Source organism: Pteropus medius, unplaced genomic scaffold, assembly GCF_902729225.1.
Source record: "Pteropus medius unplaced genomic scaffold, Ma_sr-lr_union100, whole genome shotgun sequence".
Classification (NCBI taxonomy): domain Eukaryota; kingdom Metazoa; phylum Chordata; class Mammalia; order Chiroptera; family Pteropodidae; genus Pteropus; species Pteropus medius.
Genome location: NW_024340849.1, coordinates 15,297,772 through 15,312,514, shown reverse-complemented (window position 1 = coordinate 15,312,514; position 14,743 = coordinate 15,297,772). Strand labels below are relative to the sequence as shown.

At 39.2% G+C, this 14,743-nt stretch overlaps 1 protein-coding gene and 1 long non-coding RNA gene across 2 annotated transcripts in view; both read left to right on the top strand.

Annotated features, from left to right (window-relative positions):
- Positions 1-3,816, top strand: part of LOC120585063 (legumin J-like) — a 37,480-nt gene extending 33,664 nt beyond the window's left edge. Inside the window, exon 11 of the mRNA XM_039841281.1 lies at positions 3,176-3,816. Within this exon, the coding sequence (XP_039697215.1) occupies positions 3,176-3,198 (23 nt within the window). The 3' untranslated portion in view covers positions 3,199-3,816. The remainder of the gene's footprint in view (positions 1-3,175) is intronic.
- A 1,042-nt stretch (positions 3,817-4,858) lies between these two features.
- The window catches only part of LOC120585100 (uncharacterized), a 66,345-nt gene continuing 56,460 nt past the window's right edge, over positions 4,859-14,743 (top strand). Inside the window, exon 1 of the long non-coding RNA XR_005648224.1 lies at positions 4,859-5,336. This is a non-coding gene — a long non-coding RNA (uncharacterized LOC120585100). The remainder of the gene's footprint in view (positions 5,337-14,743) is intronic.

Genomic DNA, 14,743 nt, shown 5'->3' with positions numbered 1-14,743 from the left:
CTGTGGTATCTCTGTGACTATCTGGAATGCCAAATGGTCTGTTACTGTGTTTTAAAGACTCCCTACTTATAGTGACCCCACTTCCTTCACCAAAGGTCCCCTATGTGCCACTGTATTCCTGCCTTCCACATCCTTGACCTCACAGTACTATAATACTCAGGAAGGCTGAAAGAGAAAAGAGACCCCTCAGAGCTGGGAAGGGACCATATAAATCACCTAGTTCAGGAAGTCCAAGCTTTTTCCTACAGGGCCCCCAAATAGCCTCCATAGGGTTTGAACTTGGAGAAGGGATGAGCCAAACGGAGTCGCTCAAGGCCCTTACCAGCCTTCACCCTGCCGTGCTTCAACAAAAAGAAAAGAGTTTGAAATGCAATGAATAATCCAATCTTCCCTTTCTAGATAAGCAAATTGGGGCCTGAAGAGCTGACTTTCTTGATATAAAGAGTATGAGAGCGGCAGTGATAAAACTGCTCTAGAAATTTGATGATTTGTGGGAATCAGAACCCAGATGTCACTGTGGAGGAGGGAGTTAAAGGGCACGTAACTTCATAAAGTTTTAATTTCTTTGAGAAATTTTAACCTTCCCAAGGATGTGCTTGCCACCTTCTTTTGATTCTCTACATTTTTAGAACACAGCTTTGGAGAGCTGTACATACTGTTTCAGGAAAAAATTCACTGGCAACTTTCAGCTAGTGCTTCTCGTGGCAATGTGAGGCCAAACACGGGTACTATGGTGAAGACCGTTCCTTTCATTTAGGCTTGTCTTTAGTTCACAGCTCCCTCCCATCCCATAGAGAAGGCCATAAACATGTCTAATCCACATTCCATAATTCCTGGATGACTGCTTAACTTTTGATGGTGCTAGAGATCCTTTCTTTCACTCCTCCACCTGCCTAAACCCATCTATTAGACACTCTGCTCCCCAAAACTCTCTTATATGCAACTGTCTACATGATATTTTCACTTGCTTATCTAATTAGCATCTCCGACTCAACATGACCAAAAGTGAATTTCTGATCTCTCCCAAATCAACTCCACCTGAGCATTTTTCCTCTTGGTTAATAGCACCTCTTTCCTTCCAATTACTCAAGCCCAAACCTTCAGAGTAACTCTTGTCTCTTCTCTATCTCACACTCTCCATCCACACTTTCAGCAAATCTTGGACCTGACCAGTTCGCACTACCTCCACTGCTACTCCCTTGGTCTGAACCACTATCATTTCTCCTGTTTTGTTTTCTTTCCGCCTTTGCAAACCACTTTCAGTCTATACTTAACAAAGTAGTCAGAGCGATGCTTTCTATAAATAAGTCAGATCACGTCATCCTTTCTTTAGAACACTCCAGGGGCTCCCTATTTTGCTCAGAAAAGCGAAAAGATTTTACTCTTCATTTCCCACCCCCTTCATAAGCCACTCCTCTAAGTCATACCCAAGCCACAACATTTCAAGCCAGGCTACACGCCCTTCCATGAACTTCCTCTTTCATGGTCACCCCCTCCGTGTGTCACTTTCATAACATCTCTGGCTTCATCGCTACTACTTTTGCTCCAGGTCACTCCACTCCAGTCATACCAGTCTCCTTCCTGAGCCTCAAATTTCCTTGGCATGCTTTTGAATTAGGGCATTTGACTGGTGGTGCCTTCTGCATGGACCACACCAGCCAAATTTCTAACCCCTTCTTACCTTCAGGACTTTGCTTAAATGTCACTTCCTCAATAATCATCCTGCCACCCCTCATATGTCCCTCCCCACCCATTCTTGCATATAGATATGCATAGGAATATTTCTAGATATAGAATAATTGGAGGAAATGCTTGGAAGTCTCGCGAGACCTGCCGCCCGAACTGTATGCCGGGAAACGGTATTGCTCCGTTTGCTCCCGCTGGCGGAGGCCGCAGGGAGACCACAGGGCCTGGAGTTGCTGTAAAAGACGGGAACGGGCAGGCGTTGGTCGGAGTTACGGCAAACTTCCTCAGGAAGTCTTTGAAATTGCAAGTCCCTGAATGGGTGCTGGCACGGCAAGAGTTTATTCCCTACTGTGAGAACTGATTCTGCGCACGAGCTGCTTCCACAGCTCAGCCCTTGTCCCTCATGGGCGGCACTGGGGTCCATTCAGTGACCAGCATCTATGAGGACGTCAGAGAAATGGCGTCGTGCTCAGCCACAGCAGCTGAGGTTCTGGGAACATAGCTTGCAGGGTCCGCCTAGCCTTGGAGAGGCTACGAATGGTGGAGAAGGACCAAGATGGGGTCGCAGACTGATATCTCAGGAGGGAGAACTCTGGACAGGATCGTCGGACAGGAAATAGCTGCCAAAATGAGGCGTTAGAACAAATGATTGTCAGAGATATTTGGGTTCAAGGTAACACATTTTTGCCAGCCGTTGCCAAACACCATCTAGAGTCTGCTAATTTACGCTCTCATCAGCTGTGTGTTAATTCCTTACTCCAAACCCTTGATAACACTGCGTTATCATTAAAAACAAAACAAAACGAAAAAACTCTCCAAACTTTGCCACTCTCATAGGCAAATAATTATGTATTATTGTTTTAGTTTATATATCTTTGATTACTACTGAGGACGAACATCTTTTTACCTCTTTATTGATAATTTGTGAGTTTTACTTCCATGAATTGTCCTTTGTCTATTTTTCTTTTTTAAAAAATTGTCAAATTATAAAATCTCTTTAGGAATTAACTGCATCTTACCATTACACATAGTACTTGCTTTTTATCTTTTATGGTGTTTTTCTGGTCATGTGAAAGTTTTAAATGTTTAGGTAGTCAACTATGTCAACCTTTTTTTTTTTTAAAAGAGATCTAGTTTTGTTGACTTGCTTAAAAGTGTGTCTCTCACCCCTCCTCATGTGAATACTTACCTATATTTCCTTCTGAGTTTTCTATGATTTTATCATTACATTGAACTTTTTATGTAATCTAGAGTTTATAGGTTTAATATGTGTGATAGGTTGCAAAAATGGCTATAATTATCCACCTTTCTCAGTATGCACCCTTCTCTGCAATATGACAGTCGCGGATCTGCCCACCAGGAGGTGGGATCTTAAGTCTGGGCTGGACTTCAGACTCCCATTGACCAACAGAACGGAGTGGGAGTGACAATGTGCCAGTTCCAAGACTAGACCTTAAGAGACCCTTCTTCCTTCTGTTCACTCCCTCAGAACTCTTCAGGGTTACCATGTGAAGAAGCCTGCTGGGTGAGGAGATTAATGTGACCCTATTGCTCTCCATCACTCAAGGAGACAGCAAGCTAACTTCCAGAGATGTGAATGAGATTATCTGAGAACAGTTCCCAAAAATATCAGCTGAGTGGTTGGTAACTGACAGTAGCAGACACATGAATGAGCCCGGCCAAGACCTGAGGAAGAGCTGCTTTGGTGAGTCTAGCCCAAATTGCTGACCCACAGAAAAGTGAACCGAATAAATGGTGGTTGTTTTTAAGCCCCTAGGGTTTGGAGCTTGCCTTGTTTTGTAGCAAAAGGTAACTGAGATATGAAGTACGGAATCCCATTTTATTTTTCCAAGGGTTAGCATGTGGTCTAACGTCATTACTGAATAGTTCATCTTTCCTCTACTGATTTGAAATGTCATTTTTATTTCAAATATATTGTCTTGATTGTGCCTCTGGGTTCTCCATTAAATTCTCCTGATTTGTCTGTCCTTTATGTAATAGCCTTGCTCAATGATATGTTTCAACATGTGGAAGGATAGGTCTCACTTCAGTACTCATTTCTCCTACGATTCTTAGCTATTCTTGTATTTTTATTATTCCAGATGAACTTGGTATTATTTTCCCATGTTTCAAAAAAAATATGTTGGGCATTTGATTGGGGTGGTATTAAGCATAAAATTAAACAAAACTTTAAATGTCAATATTTTTTAATTTTATGCTTAAAATATTAAACTGTCTTATCTAGAAACAACATTAAGTTGTCTTATCTAGAAACACAATATTTTAAATCAATTAAATATTTTATATATTTCAGAATTTTTTAGTTTTCTTCATATAGCTTTTTCACCATTCTTATTAAATTGATCTTTTATATTTAATTTTATATTAAAATGGGATTTTTGTTATATTTTACAATTGATTATTTTTGCTATTTAAGAAAACTATTGACCTTAATATGTTAACTTTGTAACTGACCCTTTATGAATTCTCTATTAAAAAAAATGTTTAAAATTGGATTTCTCAGCTATACACATCATATTGCAAATAGTGATGAATTTTCCTCCTTTCCAATATTTTTTCCCCTTTCTTTAGTTGTTGCATCTTATTGCTTTGGTTAACATTTATAGAATAATGTTAAAGAACAGTGGTGATGTTGTTACCCCTTTCTGAATCTTGCCTATATTGTTTTCTTTAAATAAGATAGTGACTATTTTTTTAGAGCATGGTCCATGTTTGTTCTTTTATTATTTCTCCCATGATCCTTAGCACACTGCCTTGCATATATTTAACATTAAACAAATATTTAGTAATTCAAAGATCAAACACTTGTTGTGGACCTTCCTTGCGTCAGGCATTGTACTAGGAACTGGGTGTGCAAAGGTTATGATAATGTTCCCCAGTTTCCAGGTTCTTCTAGTCCATTAATATTGTATGGGCTTTGGAGTTGGATAGAGCTACAGCCTAACCCTGGCCTTGTGTCTTACTGCTTGTTGGACTTTGGAAAATTTATGTCACCTTTCTAAATTTCAGTTTAATACCCCTGAAAATCTGGAAATGAATGGTAACCCTCTCATAAGTTTGTTGGGAAGACTGGATAATATATGTATAAAAGGAGTTCTAAGTAAATGAATAGAATAGAAAATATAGGAATAACAGCTATGGAGGAGGGAACTATGGCCTCAGATTTGGACATGTTAAGTTGAAAGTGCTGTGGAACTCTAAATGGAGTTGTATGTTGGGCAGTTGAATATGCAGATCTGAAATTTGGAGAGATTGAAATTTATAAATGTCACTACTTAGGTCCTTAATGTTTCAAGGCCCCCCAAATCACTCTAGCCACTATAAAAAGGGTGTTTTTTTTTGGGGGGGTGGGTTGGTAGAGAGAGAGGAAATACATATGAGGCTAAACTTAAGATAGAAAGCCACCAGAATGGAGGCAGCTCAAGGATGAGAGAATTATCAGGTGAGGTAAGTGCCGTAGAATGGTTCAGTGAGCTGGGAATGGAAAAGCCCACTGGTGCTGGCATTCAGAAGGTTATTTATCAGTGCCTTCTCAGGAGCAGCTCCACAGGCAGGATGGGAGCAGAAGCCTGACTGCAGCGCAAGTGGGAAGTGAGAACAGAGAGAGCAGCTCTGTAGGGAAGACAGAGGTAAGTACCATGCTGTCCACTTGCTTGGATTCAGATGTGTCTCTGGGAAAGTCTGTGGGTGGTTACATCTGAAGCTTATTTCTATTAGGGGCTGAGGCACTCCTTTGGCAGGTAGCTAATAGAGTATAGCTTCCAATGAGAGAGATCTCCCAGTTTGGTAATGGAATGCAATATGGCTTCAGCACATTGAGGATTCTGGAGAATGTAGAGCACCTTTGACTTTTCAAGAGCTCTAGAAAGACAAGGAGTTTATCAGTAGACCAGGTCTTTATTAGCGGCATAGGCTGTGGTGCTTGGCAAGTAGGATAGAAGATGCATTGGTTTCAGGCATAATTATGATACTCAGTGTTAGCAGTAGTGGCTGGAAGATGTGAGGTGCCTAGAAGAAATGACACAGGTGCTTTCTAGAGGAGGCAGTTCCCAATGGGTATGGTAACACGAGAAGAGATGGTGGCTGGGGGACTCCACATGATACCTGACTGGGCTTGACTGTGAGTACATTTGAGGGAGCTCATGGGGATTCTCAAATACATAAGGGGAGTTTGAAGGATTTAGGGGACAGGTAAGTGTAAGAGCCAGCATAATATGGGTGGTGGGTGTTCCTATGATTTTTGGTGTACTTATGAGCTAGAGTGTATTTGAGGCAGCAAGGATTACCAAGTGAAGAAATTGTTCCTATATAGGCCACAGGAACCCTAGCAGAGCAAGACAATGTACTGTTGTCTCTGGGACTGTCTCTGCATTTCAAATGATTTTAGTGGGACACACACACACGCGCACGTGCGCACACACAAATTCTGGGTGAAATAATCTAGGAATAATGGGTTAAAGACTATTGTACAGGTATTCTTAATAGATCCTTTTATTAAAGGCCTCTGGTATCTTGATCCATTCAACTCATATTGATTGAAGACCTACCAGGTGAACTAGGTATGATGGTGAATACTACAAACACGGTCCCCACAGTCTAGAAGGGGAGACAATGCTAATAGATCATGAATCTCTAGTAGGAAAGGTATTCAGCACTCTCCACATTTATACCATGAATCCTTTCTTAAGGAACACCCATTAACAGCTCTCATGTTCTTTGGAGTGCAGTTTGGGAGCACTGCGCAGTATGAAAATAAAAAATAAAAGAAGGGGGAGGAAAGCTGGGACAGTGAGGCATGGATAACTGGTGTCTGAGTAAAGGACATTAAACTAATAAAAGAAAGGCAAAGAAAGAAACAATATACACTGTAAAAAATGTTTGTAAATTATCAACAAATCTCAGATTGGGGGGAGATGAGATGAAGGAGATTCTGGATTGCCTTGATCCTTCAGAGCCCTGAGGACTTTGGTACAAGAGCTGGGTTGTTCACATTGTTAAGAATTGAGTGTCACGTAAGGCACAAAAATCATACAATGCTGGTCCAGGTTTGAGGACTGTGAAAAATGATAACCAGGACTTGGTTTAGGTAACTTTTACTTCGGTTCACTAGCATAGTATTCCTTTCTCTCTCTGCCCACTCATCCTTGCCACTATCCATTCCTCCCCCCTCTTTCCCTCCCTCGCTTCTTCCTTCTTGTTTTTACTTGCATTAATTTCATATAATTTGAAAACATATCTCCCCTCTTGCATTTATACTTGATATTTAAAACATTTTAATCATAAGCTTAAATAGTTGTAAATGATGTAGCTACCAGATTATTGTATATTATATATGTGCACTAAATGTATTTTTCAAACCATAGGTTTGTTAGCTGTTCATAAAATATGCCCACCATGTAATTAATCAACAAAACCATTCCTTCTTGTCAAATCAGACTTTCTTTCTGACAAAAAGTGACATTCTTCATCTTTTTTTCATTTCTTCGACAACCATCCAATTCTTAATTCTTACCCTAAAGTGGAAGGAAAAAGAGAAGAGCACACGTGATAGAGAGAGAATAAAGGTTTGGAGGACAAAATTTTGCCTTGAGTGTGTCACTTGGATGAGTAAGGCTTTACCTCTTTCAATATTTCCTACCCTCCTATTTTGCTTTGCCCTCACAGGATTCTTCCTCAGGGGAGATGCTTTCTCAAATTGCCTCTGTGTCTAGCGACATGGAGGTTTTTCCAACCTGGGATAAGGCTCCAGAATAAGATTGGGTGAAGGATGAATTTTCTCTCTGTGAGGAAGGAAAGGAAGATTACGAAAGAGGAGGTGGCAGGTGACCTTGCCCCACATCAGAGGCCTGCCTAGGGCGATAGCTTTTAGAAAAAGACATGGAAATTGAGGATCTAGCATCTAGGCCCATGTGTCCTCTGAAAATCTTCCTGTGCCCTAGAATACTTGTACCCAGTTAAAAGACCACTGATGAACTAGCCAGAAAGCAGTGGAAAGAAGGTACCTCTGATTGAAATTCACGGTTAGTGCAGAGGTTTGAGGCCTTTCTTTCTCAGCGAGGCACTTCTAAATTCAAAGCCCAAGTTCAATGGTCTCACAGCCTACTTGGGGGGAAGAATCTGCTGGGGAGGAGCCCAGAGCTGGAGCTCATAGACATTTGTGTCATTTTAGGCTTGTGGCAGGACGGAGGGGCCCATCATCAGCACCTGGGGATTTATCCTATCATAAAAGAAGGAAATTCTTTTTGCTCTTGAGTTACATTCTTCTGCCTTATCCTTCTCTCTATGTTATTGGATCCTTCCTACTTCCCCAGCTGCCAGGTTTCAGTGTATCAGGCTTATCTATACCTACCATAATCCTCCCTTTGCTGAGTCCACCAGTTTCAAGGAGAGGAATGCTACCCACCATCACCCTACAAGGCAGTAGTCACCCCAAGTGAGTTCTTGCTCACATTCATAAAACCTTTTCGATCCTCTCAGCTGTTAGAGAGCTGTAAGACAACTTTATTCTGAGCTGTCAAGATGTTTTATCTCTAATGCAAGAGCGGAAACTCCTTGGGGCAGGTTTTTCTTCTTCTTATTTATTTTTGCTTTCTCGGCAGTATCAAGAATTGGGTGTCACATGGAGTAGGTGCTCAACAAATATTAGTTGAATAAATGAAATAGAACATGACATAATATAAAAATAAATGTATGAGCTATGCCTTGATAAGTCTTGATAAGTATAGAACGAGATTCGTATAAAAAAAATAGGAACATCAAGTTTACAATTGAGGTTTTTCGCAGTTATAATGTTCATTATTGGCTATGCATTATTGATGATGAAATCCGTGGCATCCCAGTGGTTGCCTCTGTATTTTGATGACATTTTGTGGATAGGATATATCTGAAGCCAGAGGTCTGAGACTGAAGCCACCCTGCCTCTGGGCATCAGATGGCGCTCACACACCACCAGAGTTTTGCAAACTGTGTTAGTCTGAAGTTTCTGTTTTACAAAGGGGATAGCTGTAGTTCTACATGAAATTCTGTAAGAAACTGATTTCCTGTAGACTTCTGGGCCAAAACAAAGAAGGGTTTATTTAATACATGTGCATGAAAACCTGATTGTAAAGCACCCAGTTCAGGCTATACTGAAGGCCAAATCCTGTTTCTGTGAATGCAGTGACACTGTCTTTTCTGGCTCGTTCTTTGTGCCTTTTAAACAACTTTCTTCCAGAGAAAGAAAAGACCAAAGGAATAAGCAGAGAAAGAAAACTAGAGGGAGAGGGTATTATCTGGACTTGGGAATCACTGCTGACCTGCTAGAAACCCAGGGTAGAAGTATTTTGGGCAAATCACTTGCCCTGAGCAAGCCTGGGTTTCTTCATACATGGAATGAGGACACTGCCTCAGTGGTTTCAGATCTCTAGGGAGGCAAATTTTTACTATGTCTTATCAACTCTTGTCACCGTGCTTTGCAAGAACTATTGTGCCTTGATCTCTCCTCCTGTTTTCTCTCTATTATTCCTGGGGTCTCCATTTGCAGTCCTTAGGGATGAAATGGTGAAGAAAAGAGAAAGGCTCTGCCACTTACTACCTGAGCTACTACCCTCTTTGAGCCTCAGTTTATTTATCTGTAAAATGAATCGAACAATATGGTGAACCAATATCTCTGAATAAACAACAAATGCAGACTAACACTAACCAAGAATATGAGTCTGTAATTTTCATTGATTCATTTTCAGTTTCATTATTTCTAAGCCATCACATTTGTTTCTCTTCAATTGGGGTGGCTCTTAATGATATGATTATTTTTCCATTCTTTTATGAAACGTATTTATTGAGTGCTTAATATGCTCCAGGCACTGTATTAGGTACTGCTGAGAGATCAAGGCACGATAACAAGAACAAAATCTCCGACTTCATGAAATGTATGTCTAGTGGCAGAGTTAAATATAAACAAGTAAGCAGACATAATAGGTAATTACAAGTATTCATTAGGAAGGAAACAAACAAGTGCCATGGTTTAAAAAAAATAGCAACGAGGGGAGGGATATCTTAGGATGGTCAGGGAAGGCCTTTTTGGAGTGGTGAAATCAAAATACAGAAATGGAGATGAAGGTAAATATCTTCCTTTGGAGTAGGCTAGGAAGCAATCCAGGAGCACCTGCTGTAAGATTTTTATTTTTATTATCCTTAAATAATATAACTATGCTTATGATAATGTAATAATACTATCCATTTTATAACATTTGCAGTTTATATTAACATATTTCTTTAGGAGATTGCATCAAATGTATATTTTTACTCTAGTACTTTACTTTCAGCCTGGTCCATGGTAGGTGCCTAGTAAGTGCTTATTATATGAGTAAATGGTTACAGTGATCCCCCAGTGTAGGTGAGGCAGGTATTATGGCTCCATTTTAGGGATATTAAGTGACTTGTCCTTGGCCTTAGGGTTCACAAGGGAGTGGCCCTAGAACTAGAATACTGATTTTTTTTTTTTTTACTTTTACTTCAGTGTCTTTTCAGTATTTCAATCTTAGGAATTAAAGTCTCATCCGTATTTTTTATGGAAGTTTTCTTTAATTTATTAGAATGTTTAGGCGAGGTACTGTCTATACATCTGATAGAAAACTGGTGCAATCTTGTAGGGGATAAGTTGGTTTTCAGTAATACTGGTGTTAATCCGAATGGAATTATCCATACCACCTACACTCCACCCATAAAATTTGGGACAGGTTTATACCTGCCAGTTGCTGATTCTTGGGCATGTTTGACAAACCAATGATTAGGTCCAAAATTTCAGTGCTCCTATGAGTTGTTATTAAAGAGTGATTCCAAAGCTTCAGGAAGGATGCGATGGCAGCATCATACATATTGTAGAAATCAATATTTTAGGAATGGGAGCTGGATTTCTTCACATTCCCATCTACTTTGTGGGAGTGGGAGCTACTACTTTGTAGGAGATAAAGTTCAGAGAGATCTCACATGTATCTCATGTGTTGGTGGAATAAGTAGGTAACTACAGAAATGCTTAAGTAGAACAATTCAAAGATATGATCTCTGGTCAAAAAAAAAAAAATCTCTCTTGGAGATCTGGAATGCCACCCATTGGCTTTGCTTCCTCATTTCAAGTAGAATCTTTGCCTTTTTTTTTTTTTTAACACAAAGAAGACCAACCACTGTGCTAGGTTCTGGGAGAGAAACAGAGAATACAAGTTTTTCTGCCCAAGAAATGAATGAACAAATTAATTCATTTATTCATTCAACAGATATTTCCTGAGCACAAACTAAATGTCAGATACTGTGCTAAGGTCTGGATGAATCAGACAGCTAACATATTTTGGATGCTCACTGTGGGCAGACACTGATTGTTCAAATTGCTTTTCATGTGTTAACTCACAGGTTCACAATCCCCATTGGTGAATCAGAAATTGAGGTCCAAAGAGGTCAGGTAGTTTACCTGAGGCCGCACTGCTAGGGAATAGTAGTGAGAGGATTAACAGGGTCACTGACCTTGAGGAACTTACAGCCTATTTGGGAGGACAATAATATGTAAAGATGAACTGGAGTCCAACAGGTCTGTGGAGGGATAACCAAGGAGGGCTCCTGGAACTGGCTCCCTGGAGGAGCTGGGAAACCATCAGCAGATGGGAGACACTGAAACTGTATCCACAGCTTGGTCACAAACAATCTAAACGCGGAAAAGCACCGTTTTTCTTCTTCACTAGCTTCTCTGCTTTGCTGTTACGGTGTATCATGCCACTGAGGTTACTTTAATAATGCAATTTTTAATTATTTTAAAAGTAATGTAAATAAATTACTGATTGAAGCAATGAATGACAGTTGGGTTTGTAAGATGTGGCAGGTATGCCATACAGAAGAGTCTCACTTTATGATCTTGCTTTTCTTTCTCAGCTTCTTTAGTTCTCTGGGCTGGTTGTCAGGGCTGAACCCCAGTGGAAATCTTGAGACATTGGTAGCTCTCCCAGGACCATGTGAACCCGATTACAACCACTAGAAGCAACTTCAGGGGGAAAATGGGTGGGTTAATTCAGTCACACCAGCATGAAACTTTATCTGTTAATTCTCTACTTGTTCATTGTCCCTTAGAATCTTGTGTCTTTCATCTTTTTTCTCTGAAGTATAGTGTCACTGCTTGTTCCTGCCTGTTTGTGGTCTTTAAGGACACAGCTCACAGCCCACCTCTTTAAGGCCAGGCCCTTAGCACCAGCACAGGTCCCCTTCATGTCAACTCCTACAGTGCTTAGGACCTACACTGTTTATCTCACAATTGAATAGATACTGCTTTGATTGAATAGCTGATGTTTTCTATTATAACTTCATATTTCATATATCTTCACACTCAGTACCCTTTTCCTCGAACAGAAGCTTCCAGTTATACACCTAGGTTAGGACTTCCTTTAAAAACCAAAGAAATCTTGAATGTGCACCTGTAAGTTTCTCTCCTTTTAAGTTTGTAAGTAAGCAAATTTTCTTAGTCTTATTTTGCTTAAAAATCAATTCTTTTGTGATTAACTGCTAACATTTTTGCATAAACTTTATTTACATTTGTTACAAAAATTTATAGGTATCAGCATGGTTGTTGCTCCTTTTAAGAATATATGCATTATTTTGTGTACTTTTTAAATTTTTTTATCATGAAATACACACAACATGTAATTTACTATCTTAACCATTCTGTATCCTTTTAAAATCTCTAGCCTTTTGAACTAAATAATCTGAATACATTTCTTTATTTTTATACTTCTAATATTTCATAAATGTATAGGACTCCATATATCATTCACTAAATATTTCCAATTGGCCTCCATTCTTGCCTCCTTTTTGCTGTTTTGTGAAAGTGAAATACATGATGAATAGAAACTTTGGGAATAAATTTACATAATAAACTCATTACACTTTAATTTTTGTTTTCATAATTAATTCTGGATCATGAAAGGCTTAATTGATAAGTTCCCAGTTATGGACGACTGCATCAAGCACATCACATTGTTCTTTTTACCTGCACCCTTTTCTAGTTTTCAGATGTTGTTGATATTCGTAGCTGGGCATGAATTACTTTTGGCATTACATTGAATATTGTGATTTAACATCTAAGTAATACTAACAATATGAATACTATTACTAGTAACTAAAACTTGTCAAGTATACTTACCATATTGCCCAGGGATATTCTAAGTAATTTGCATAGATTGACTAATGGAAACAAAACATTAATTCTAGTCAGTTCCCGTGCAGAGTAACAGTTAATACTTTCAAATGAAGTTAGACCTACAATGGACGCGGGGTCTCTCGTCTTCCTCCGAGTTTGTTCTTTGGATAAAAGGCACAGATGTTAAAGTTCACCAAAGTGAGTAGCAAACTAACTAGATTGGAAATCTCTTGAATTATTTATTTTTGATGCCCCAAGTGTCACTTATTGCCGTGGTCCAGCCACGACAGGATCCAGGGGGACCCAAAGGTGGGCAAGGCGTTGGCGCGGGAGACAGTCGACTACACAACTCAGAGGCGGTGTGACACTGTTCCGTTTTATTGTGATTTGAGCACAACTTTTATACTTTTTATTTTGGCATTTGATTATACTTTGTAGTTAAGGTAGCAGGGAGTTAAATTTCTGTGGTTAGGCGAAGCAGAAAATCTTATAGAGTATATTATTATTAATGTTCATGATTAACTAGTACATTATTCTCTCAATCATTAGAACAGAACTACCTGATGGAACAATCTAAACTTTTAATTCTTATATCTATTACGTAAGATACAGTTTGATTTAAGTAAAGGTGATAGATAGATGTATTCATAACAGCAAGCATTGGCTTGTGGGCAGACGTTGTTCTTCTTTCTGCCTGAAGAAATCTTTTAAATGCTATTTGATTTATGCTATATCTAAAGTTCAAGCTGAACCTTTCTCATAGCTGTTCAAAAGTTTACTGGGTGCAGTAATGAGGAAAATATTTATAAAAATCAGTTTTACAAAGCTGCTTTCATAAGCTAAGTTTCTGTTCCTTTGTTTTTTAAGCACCAAGGAGATCCTGACCTAGCCAGCCTTTCTATGAAACTTAAACTACTAAAAGGCACATGAATTCTATCTTTATTCACTATATGTATACTATCTTTATTATAAGCTCCTGTATAAGGCAAAGGAAGATCAGGTAATCTTTTCATACTATTAGCCCCCCTAGGTGGATACCAGAGTTTTCTATTTATCCACTAGGCTACAAAAGGAGGCCCTTCCATAGTAGGCACAGGCTTATGAGTAAATTTCTTATCCTTTACTAATTTTTCTACTAACTGCATGGGAACAGGAGTATAAACTGGTTCTAGTAATTCAGCTTGTTATAATTTATTCATAACATCTTTAAGAGGCGCATCAAAAAGAATTTCCCTTAATAATTGTTCAAATAAAGGGTTTACACATTCTGGACAAGTCAGGGTGACTAGAGCTGATTCCATACACAGGGAATTTACTATGTTTTCCTCAGAGCCAATTTTGAGGAAATCCATTTGTACAGCGTTTACACTTACTAGAATTTGTGCTACCCAAATTCCCCCTATTATTAATAGGATCGTTTCTAAGAAACCAGTTATCTCTAAACACATGCCACGTCCTCGTTCTTGACGATGCATTCCTTGAAGCCTCTGTCCCCATCTCCGGACCTTGTCACGCAGTAGAGTAGAAAGAGGACGCGGCAACTTATCATAAATGTTTGAGAAATAAATTAATGACTATTACTTGATTAGAGTCCAACAAAATATAGCATCATGATCGGCTTTGAAATGGCAGGGGAAACAGCTGTGCAGGGAGCCGAGTTTGCAGCTAGAACTTACCTGCTGTTAGGGAGGGAACTATTCCTGTCAAGGAAAAATTTAAAGTACATAGTATTGGCTTTGTGTATGATTGCAAATGTCAAAATTCCATTAATTTGATTTTTAAAGTTTAAAGTATTCTGCCATTTGGTTACTAAGTATATGAATAGAATGACATTTATTCTGCTTGGCTCTCTGTAAGCTACACATGCACATTTGTTCGAAG